This window comes from Neomonachus schauinslandi, chromosome 3 (genome assembly GCF_002201575.2).
Source record: "Neomonachus schauinslandi chromosome 3, ASM220157v2, whole genome shotgun sequence".
NCBI lineage: Eukaryota > Metazoa > Chordata > Mammalia > Carnivora > Phocidae > Neomonachus > Neomonachus schauinslandi.
The window spans coordinates 130,736,050-130,746,591 of record NC_058405.1 but is presented as its reverse complement, the minus strand read 5'-3'; the positions used below and the strand labels follow the sequence as shown (position 1 = coordinate 130,746,591).

The following is a 10,542-nucleotide window of genomic DNA, read 5'->3' as shown; positions in this document are numbered from 1 at the left end:
AAAGAAAGAAAGAAAGAAAGAAAGAAAGAAAGAAAGAAAGAAAGAAACGATGGCTGATGCCATAAGGTGATCTTGAGGATGACACCATGTGCTAAAATGGTAGAGCAGAAAGAGAAAAAGAGCCTGGGTCCCTGAAGGCCCTGGGGGCCACACACATGCCCTCAGCTCTCTACTTTTGGACTTACTTTCTGTATGAGAGAAATACAATAATATTAATTTAAAATAATATTTTAAAAGCCACTCATTTTAAAATGTGCAGCTGAGGGCACCTGAGTGGCTCAGTCGTTAAGCGTCTGCCTTCAGCTCAGGTCATGATCCCAGGGTCCTGGGATGGAGTCTCACATTGGAGCAGGGAGCCTGCTTCTCCCTCTGCCTCTCTCTCTCTCTCTCTCTGTCTCTCATGAATAAATAAATAAAATCTTAAAAAAAAATAAAATGTGCAGCTGAACATAGTTCTAACTCATATATAGCCTCTTAACTTTTTATTTTAAATTATGAAACACTTTTATGTTTCATAAAATAATAATGATACAGATAATAATAATGATACCCATTATGAACTCACTTCCTAAGTTATAGAGATATTTAACACTTTGCTTCTGCTTTCTCTTTAATCAACTGTTTTTTCCTTTTCATAATTTCTTTGGCTATACTTGGACATTTATTCTTCCATATGAAGATTTATCTAATTACATTTTTTTAATCCCTGTTGGGATCCTAATTGGAATTGTATTACATATATATCAATTTGGGGAAATTGACTTTTTTATGGTATTTAGACTTCCCATCCAAGGACATAGTAAGTCTTTTCACGTGTTCATCTTATTTTATGTTCAATAAAATTTTATGATTTTCTTTATACGTCTTATAGCTTTCCTATTTGATTTATTTAGAAATATCTCACAGTATTAAACTGTGAGTTTTTTTATGTAATGTCCTATCTGCTTCGCTCTCCAGCCCACAGCAAAGCAGAAACAAAGACCCAACAAAAACACCAGGGGGCCATATGCAAGAAAGAAAGATTCCAGTGCATGCTTGCAGGGTGAGTTCTCCTGCTCTGAAACACTATGAGGCCAGGGCTGGGAGAAGACAAAGCAGAGACATGGATTAGAGGATTTTGGAGGCTTCAGACCGGGAGTGAGAAGAACCATCAGCAGAACCAGGAGTGTAGGGAAGGGACTGTGAGCTGAGCTGTCCTAGGGCCACACTAGCCCCATCGCCTGAGGAGTCTGCGTCCAACAGTCCTGGGAGAGAACAGGGTTCCTCAGACCCCACGCGTGAGGATGGGGGTTTGGAGGGGAAATCTTGCCCCTAACCAAGGTGGAAATGAGAAGAACCAGTAGAGAATTTTTCTATTTATCAGGCCATCAAACCTCTCCAAGACATGTTTTTAAAATACTATCTCCAGGGGACTAGTTCTAGGAGGCCAGACAGCCCTGAAAGTTTCTAAGCCATTGATTCAAAACTCAGTTGTTTTGGGGGGAGTTGGAGATCCTGTGAGAAAGTGGGGAGTCCCTGTCTTTCCCCAGTCGTTCAAACTCAACTGTTTAAAGCAAAGCACAGCTTATGCTTCAGTTGATCCTGGGCCTGCCGGTTTTAGATTTTAGAAGATGATTTCCTGTTATTTAACAGACTGGTACTTCCTAATGCTTTCATATCATGGCACACCTAAGAAATGATATTTGGGGGCACCTGGGTGGCTCAGTCTGTTAAGCATCTGACTCTTGGTTTTGGCTCAGGTCATGATCTCGGGGTCCTGGGATCGAGCCCTGCATTGGGCTCCCTGCTCAGCGTGGTCTGCTTAAGACTTTCTCTTCCTCTCCCTCTGCCCCTCCCCCTGTGCTCTCTCTCTCTCTCAAATAAATAAATCTTTAAAACATAATAAATTAAATAATAAAAAATGATATTTGTACTGGGACAGTGTGTGGTAAATGGACAAACTTGTTCAAGGCAGAAGAAACTGGCCTGGGAGCTCTTCCAGGCCCCCCCACCCACCCCTGCACCCAGCCACATCCTGCCAATTTGAAGATTGCCAAGTTTCGTGTCTCAGGTATAACGCATTCACCAAATTCCAGGATGCCCAGGCACATGCTAGTCCAGAAGCTTCTCAGTACATTATGTTGTTGTTAAGTTCACGATCAGATGACAGCAGGATGTTCTTATTAGAGCAATGGAGAGAATCTTCATCTTTGACCCCATATGCAATGTACCGGACACTCCCCAACAAACCCTGATCTCCCCTGAGATAAAGGTGACATAGATAAATAAAAGAGTTGCTAAGAATACTTCCATTAGTGCAGCATAAGCCCTTCTTTAGAAACAGTGATTCTGTATCTTTCATCATGTACCATCTACTCAGACTTAAAGACAAAATCTGTGAAAAGCAGACTTGCATAAATATCAAAGCAGAACCCAGGACCATCTTGTCCTGTGTGTATGAGATCAGAAAATCTTGGAACATGTGTACTTTAAGGTAAAATCTCTTGACCTTGGCCTTGGCTCTCCCTTTGCTATCTCACCTCTCCTTCCCAACCCACCCTCTTCCACCAGAGAGGCCACTGAAGGGATTCCATGGAGCACAGCTTGAAAACCACTAAAGTCTAATCCCTTTATTTTATCGGTAAGCACCAAAGAGCTGAGAATAACTTCATTAGTTAAGGGCAGAACCATGATTAGAAATATTAGGGGAGCCAATCAATTAGAGAAACCATCAGAAATAAATATATTTATAAATAGCTGATCAGCATAATTGCACTAAGTTTACCTGGAGTAATAGTTACCTTTAAGTATTATGATCAGTACAAATGGCTTCCTAATGTCATCAACCAGCACAAGAAGTGTTTTCTTTAGTCAAAATCATATGGAAGGTAAATTTTTGGTGTTCTTTCCCCACCCATTGAATTTTCAAATACCCCACCCCTACCAAATATTCATTCCACGAAGAAAAGACCATACTATTGATCTTACATATCCATAGGAATTTTTTTTTAATATGCTGTCTCTCCCTGGGGTTATTAATTAATTGGAAAAAAGTTATGTATTTTTTCCCTGATAAAGGCAGTTCAGGCAAGTGGTGGAATATTTGGGACATTTCTGAGCCCCTAAAAAAACTCTTCACCAAGAAAACTGGTACACACAGGCATTTCCCATTCAGTCTTTAAAAAAATATTTCTGCCCAGAATTTGTAAGCAAATTCTTTTGTATAAATGTTGTTATCACCAAAATGGAGCAATCAAAGTAATGGGCACATGGAATAATTAGATAACTTCTAAACAATATAAAATGCACTGTATCAACCCTGGACTAACTGTTCTTTCTGATTTTCCACAATTGGAATGATTAAGGTTAAATTCAGTTATTCCCAAAAAGTCCATTTCTATTCTAAATGGCAGTATGGAAAGTTTTTGGACAGTGATATCCTCATAGTATTAAATAAACCATGATATTCCACTTATATTTAATCAAATAAGCTTTTGTTTGATGCCTTTCATATGACAGGCACTGTGCTACTGATTTCATGTGAATCTTGATTCACGGGGGATAATATTTCAAACCATTGCTCCTTTAACTAAGGGATTATCTAGGTAAGATCTGGAATCCTCACGGCAAACCATCATAAGTTATGAGATATAGAACATTAAAGAACATAGTCTACTCCATCCTCTCCTCTTCTTACTTTACAAGAGGAAACAGGCCCGTGAGATGTGGATGGCATATCACACTATCTCAGAGATGCTGTGGGCCACAGGACATCTATGTGGTCGGACCCAATCTGCCTCCTTATCTCTGCAAAGAACCCAAATCCCTCAGAAGCCATGGACCATTGTAACGTTATCTTCTATCTTAATGCAAGTGAGCATCCCATGGCCCAGGCTGAGCCACTGAGATGGGAAGCCCAGATTGGCACGTGAGCCAGGTTAAAGGAGCCGTCCCACAGCTTGGCTGGTACTGCTTCCCTAGCTGATGATGTTAAGGGAAGGGACAGACTGTGTGGAGCCCAAAATGCCTGCTTCGACAGGTCCCTACCTGGATACCGTACGAGTGAGTAAAAACATAAATTTGGTTACAGCTTGTTATTTGCCCATGATTTCTGTGGCATTATTTCATAGGAAGGTGCTGCTTTTGAAGAAAAATGACTAGATTATTTCATTTGGAGATAATTCGATTCCTGTCTATTTCCTTGCACCTGGATTTGAAAATTATTTCGCTTGGCATTTTTTTTTCTTTTTCTTTTTTTTTGTAGGTATAGAAGCTAAACTCAGAGGCATCAAGACATTAAGGCTCAGAGCCAATTCTGTTCCTTTTCAAAAACAGAACTTTAAAAATCTTCCTCAAATAAGTTCTGACACTCTTAAGATTAGTTAAAAGCCTACACAACATTTAGGCAATATTTGTGCTACCCTGGTGACTAATAATTTGAGCATAGACACTGACCAGGCTGTTTGATGTTGAATAGCCCAGCTATTAGCCTATCTTGGTCACTGGAGCATGAACTTGAAAAGAGATTTTAAAATATTTTTTTGTATTATGGTTCCTTTGGCTGTGTTGTGAAATCTATATTTTACTCAGAATTTTTAAATGCATTAGATAAAATAACATAGGATTGCAAAAGAAACATTATATTGATATATATTTATTAAAACATTTAAAAATTATATGTGTGCTTTTAAATTAACATACTAAATAACAAGTCTTAAGAATAACTCAAATTTCTAAATCACACGGAATGTAAACAATATTTCTAGATAATTGCAACCACTACAATATCATATAAAAATGTCTGTGATTTTTTTTTGGTTACAAATCACAGACACTGTGGTAGTACTGAAGTTTGTTGCTTATATTCAGAATTGAAGTAAATTCTAAAGGTTTTTTTTTTTAATTTGAGAGAGAGAGAGAGAGAGAAAGTACGCATGAGCATGAGGCAGGGGCATGAGGGGGGCTACTGAGTAGGGAGCCTGACACCCAGCACGGGGCTCAATCCCAGGACCCCGGGATCGTGACCTGAGCTGAAGGCAGACACTTAACAGACTGAGTCACCCAGGCACCTCTGAAGTAAATTCTAAATTTCAGTTAGAAATTAGTAGAAACAAAGAGGCACATTTTTCCCATTGAATTTCATGTAACCATTGATTTTCATACATGGATCCACCGGGGCAGACCAGCTTAAAAACTGTAGGTAAGCTAAGGCTTTATGAATTAAGTGTGTTCCATGCAACCCTAAGGACAGAATGAGACATTTTGCAGGTGGTTAAACTTTGGGTTCTGTTTGGTTTCCTCACAAAGCCATGCCCGTGTTTCAGGAAGCATTCATCGGCAGTCCATTCCTTTGTTTTATTCTGCCGCCCAACTGCAGCTTCATCTTCACACATTATTCCCCAAGCACAAACTAGAACTGCGCCAGGAAATCAACGTGAACCCTTGAAAATGAAACAATTGCAAATAAATAAAGATTCCATGACTTTAGAGGATTTGGGAAACCTGGCTGAAGGGATATCCGCCTCCTCTTGACTCCCAGACTACCTTTGATGGCACCTGGCCCAGAGAGATAACCTTCAGGTTGTGGACAAGGTTGGGAGCCCCTGGGGACGTAGCTCAGCTGAGGGAAAATAACCCTTCAGCACGTTAAGGAGGGAGCCTGAGGCTGACCCACACATGTGGTGACGGGTTCTCTTGGGGGCTGCTTAGAAGGAAACATGTCTCCCAGATCCTGATTTGAAGGCAACCTTTGAAAAGGACATTAGGCGATTAGTTCGCGTTCATGTTATTGTTGCTTTAAATTAACTTGGTCCCAGTTTCTCTCTCTTCTATCTCCTCTTCACGTGGTCGTGACTTTCTTCTTTGGTGATTGTTAATGTCAAGTTTTTGCCTCCACTTACCCCATCCCTGTCTCACTCAAATACCCCTATGCAAAAACGTCATCAGAGTATCAGTGGGAAGAAAGGAGAGGGGTTAACATTTGGTTAGGGGGCAAATGCAGAGAGAGAAAAATAAACAGCAAATACATGAACAAAAAATTATCTGTGCTTACTAATAGAGAGAAGATTGGGATGGAGGAAATTAAAGGGGAGAATTTTCCATCTTAGAATCTATATACAACTATACTGTTGGAATTCGTTTTTACATTAGACACATACTTTTGTATTTAAAAAAGTAAAAGTAGACAGAGCCTGCTATTACATGGTCATTATTAATATTATTAGCCATTACGACTTCATCTCATTAAGCCCATCTGATTCATGAACTCGTTTTGCGGGGTCGCGTTTACAGCTCCATTTTCTCTAAACCTGTGCTTTGTCCATTGTATAAACACAAATGAAACCAGTAATGCTCTGTTGCTCTTCTTCTTTATGGGCTTTATTGCAGCCCTCATTTATCTGCTTCTCCACAGTTTGTAATTGTTGGGGTTTTTTTGATAAAATACTTGAGGGATGAATGCAACACCTTGCTTCTGATGTCACCGATCTTAGTTTTTTGCCACCCTTTATTGAGCTAACACCCTGATGATTCTTGATTATTTTACGTCCAGAGTATATACGCCCCTACACGCCTTATTTTAATTGCTCCTTATTTCCTAAATTTCATCTCTACTATTGCTGTCAACAACCTCACACCATCTTTGGACTTTTGATCCATCTTCTTTTTTTGAGAACACTCCCAGGACTAAACAAACATGTTGGTAGACCAGTGTGAGGAACCATGGGAGGCTGGGCAGAGTGGGGGGCCCGTCCTTCCACTTACAGGCCTTACAATTCTGGACCCTACATGATATGGGGAAATATGCCAAAAGCTCCCGCCCTAACTTCATTCTCAGAGCCTCAAATTGGCTGCAGATTCTGAGTGTTTGTGTAGCCACTCTACACACCACGTTGTGTAACTCTTAAGAATGTTTTCCAAACAGCCACCATCTGCAAGCAAATATGATGCTATTTATACCCCCTTGAAGTTTTTCCAACAATATGAGAATAAAAGATGACAATTAACCTGCTCTGTCATTTGCTAGAAAGGGTTGTTTTAAATCGAACCAAAGAAAAGCCACAAGACTTTCGTATCACGGCCAATATCTGAACATATTTGTCTTCCGAACGTCTCAAATTTCTTAAGTTAAAACCCATTAGTATATAAACTCACCACACTGAGCTACTCACCGAGCAATCTGTCAGTGGGTCCCTCATATTGGAGTTGTTTTCCTTCTGTCCTTTTACCTATGCTCCAGTGTTCAGCATTCAAGAAACTACATTCAAGAAACTGGGTGTGTTCTGGACTTCCTGTATTCAAAGGACCTCGAGTACGTCAGTCCTGGTCAAACATCCCAAGGAGGAAGTCCCAGCCCGGCACTTTCATCCCGTTTGTTTCCTGAAAAAGCAAAGAGCTGCTCTGGGTCAAGAGAGCTGGACTGAGCTGTTAAGAATGACTTCTGTGAATAGTTAGAAGGCAGAATACTGAGTCCTAAAATGCCCGACCTTGCGAGGAGGCCCAGAAGCCGTCAAGTGTCCCGGTAATTTGGGTGTTCAAGGTCAATACGGAGGATGCATAGTCTCCTGGCCTGCTGTATTTATCACATTTTAAAATTTTCTTTATTTTATGCCGTTTTGGCATGTTGGGGCCTTTCAGACCTGAGGAGGACTGCCCCTCCTAGGGTTAGCTAATTCTTGGAGATAGCAAACAACTTGCCTGTGAGCGTGACTTTGATATGCAAACTGACCAGTCCTGAGCTCAGAACCCCAACCACCTCTTTATCTAACACACACACCGAGTCACCATTCCCCTGTCCCAAATCACCCCAGGGCCAGGTACCAAACAATTGGGACCACACCCACAGAACTATAACTATGCTGGGAAAATGTCTAGAAAAGTCTATCGGGGAGCAGGGCACACATTAACCACATCACAGGGCCAAACTCAACTCAACCCTCACTCTCAGCCCAAGAGGCTAAACTATGAAGTTAAGAAGGATTTTCCTATGTTCATCCTCACTTTTTTGTTTATTAGTACTCAAAAGGGTAAACAGAACTAGAAATCAACTATCAGCAACTTATCATTTATTGCTTTCTCTGCACCCAGTTGTCAATCCTTAGGTTTTCAGCTAATGGCCTGTTGCCTTGCGGTGGCCATTTGCGGGGCTGCGGGCAGCTTTGGTATGACTGGCAAGGCCCCAGTCTGAGAGAAGCTCCGTCAGGAGAGCCCACTGGCACACTTCAGAGCTGCCCAGGGTGCTGCCCTGGTATTCATCTGCCCTAGGTATGCAGGGAAAAGTCCCTAGAAATAAGGAATGAAGAGGAAGGGGATACTGAGGGAAGAGAAGCTGCCTAGCAATCAGATGGAGAAGAACAGTCCGTAGTCAGGGATCACCATACACACTTAACAGGGCTCTCCTCTTAGATCGACCGAGGAACTTTATCACTGGAGGTTCCAACATTGAGCAGTAGCAACTAGGGGCTAGAATTAGATAAGGCAACTTGGCATTCTGAAAGAAGCATAGAGACAGGTTATAAACTGAAGTTAATATGTCATTTGGATTCCCATTGGAGGGCTTCCCTGCCATCAGAGATTGTAGATCAACTGGGCTGGAGCCTTGCTTCAAGGGTCTGGGGCAGCTCAGCGTCTTCCTTCTGATTCTGGAGGCTCTTGGTCTCATTTCAGCTCCAACTCAATTCAAAATGGGGAGATTGGCCTCCCTTGCTGGTTTGCACAAGAAATGCTATCACATCACACTTACTGGGATCTTTGTGGCCCTATTAAAGATTGGTAGGGTATAGCTGCACCCATACTCCTCATGTGTGTCTCTCCCAGCAGGCTGACTAGCTTTCCCTTAGGCTTCCTGACATCTGCTAAACTAAAATACCCCCTTCTGGCTGCAGTATCCTTATCACAGACTGTTGTAAGGGCAGCAGGGTATCCAGGCTGAATCTGGACTGAGAATTAGAGTTTGGCTATTTGTTGAGCTTTTCAGAGGTGTTTGAATCTGAAAAACAAACAAACAAACAAACAAATATATATATATATATATATATATATATATTTTGGAGGTCAGAAAGAGGGTTGTATCAGTTATCCATTGTCAAAATGATGCTCAAACAGAAAACCCAGTGGCTTCAAATGGCACAGACCTTCTTTAGTTCACAAGTCTGTGGTTTAGCTGGGTGGTACTTCTGGTCTCCCTGGCATCCCTCATGTGAAAGCAGGTCATCTACACACACTGCTGATCTTGGCTGGGTTTGGTAGCACAGCTCTTCTGGATTCTGCTGGGCAGGTGGTTGGCTGTGGGCTGAGGTGACTTTTCTTTAGCCAGTAGTCAAACCCGGGCTGTTCACAGGGCCTGGTGAGGAGATGAGAGTAAGTAGAAGCACCCAAGGCCTCTTGAGGTGCAGGCTTGGAATTGACACACCATCGTATCAGCCATATTCGGCTGACCAAAGCCCAGGCACAGGCTAGCCCAGATTCATGGAGGTGGGGGAGATTCCACGCCTAGATACAGAAAAGGCAGGGAGTCGGGATTAGTTTTATATTAAATTCACTACAGTGGTCAGGCAATATTTGTTCTTGAATGACTAAAAAGATAAAACAGAAAAGACAATGGAGGGCGTGGCTGATACTCTTCATCCTCTCCCTTTCCCCAATTCAGCCTCAGGGACATTTTTGGAACTCCAGCAGAGACTGAGTTTACGGGAGAGAAATAAAGAGTTAATTCTCTAACGACTCTCTAGACACAGAATTGAGAATCATTCTTCCTTCTGACCCAAAGAACAGCAAATCACACTTACCCTGGGGTGGCAGGTGGGGGAGGAGCAAGTAGCCAAGCAGGTCCTCTAGAGTGTCTCTAGCACCGGAGGCTGTGACTGGTGAGGCACCTGGGGGTGAGTACATTTGTCCTTGCGCCTCTGAGAATCCCCTGTCCCCTGACTCCCAGAAATGGTCCAGGGCAACTGGGAGGAAGGAGCTGAGTTCCTTTGCGAGCATAAGGGAGAAGAGCCTTGTAGTTTTGGAATTAATATTATGGGGAAGGAAGAATTCCTGCCCCCTTCAAGGTCCTTCTAGCTGCACTGAATCAAATTGACATGAGACAAATTACCAGGAGAAAATCAAATTTAATACTAGCGTATGTACAGGAAACCTACATAAATGGGAAGTTCCAAAGACAGTCAGGCAAAATGAGGTATACATATCATTCTGAACTAAGGAGAAGGGGGTAAGGGGCTGGGTCTTCAAAGGGAAGGAATGCAATCTTCAGGAAGAATTAAAAAAGAGTAAATGTTTGGTAAATCAACGTTTGCTGGGCCACTCAGAAACGGTGGGACAAAGAGAAGACTTTGAACAAACAGGACCTATTAGGTTCCTTCCTGTCTACCATCCCTACCATCCCTAATGTAGTTATCTATGGTGATAGCTCTCTTCCTGGAGCAACTCTTCTATCTAAATTCTTTTAGGCAATTGTGGGGGAAGGTAAAGAGCTTTTCCAGAATCTCCTGGATTTTGATTACTTTTTAACTCAAAATCATCTTCATATCAAGTGGCCCATCTTGGGGTGGGCTGTCCTTGGCT

The 10,542-nt window shown here is 41.9% G+C and overlaps 1 protein-coding gene across 2 annotated transcripts in view; it reads right to left on the bottom strand.

Annotated features, from left to right (window-relative positions):
• Positions 1-7,179, bottom strand: part of NOSTRIN (nitric oxide synthase trafficking) — a 61,345-nt gene extending 54,166 nt beyond the window's left edge. For both annotated transcript variants that reach the window (XM_044913322.1, XM_021702807.2), the window contains exon 1: positions 7,149-7,179. In XM_044913322.1, the coding sequence (XP_044769257.1) occupies positions 7,149-7,175 (27 nt within the window). In that variant the 5' untranslated portion in view covers positions 7,176-7,179. The remainder of the gene's footprint in view (positions 1-7,148) is intronic.
• Between the last annotated feature and the right edge of the window lie 3,363 nt (positions 7,180-10,542).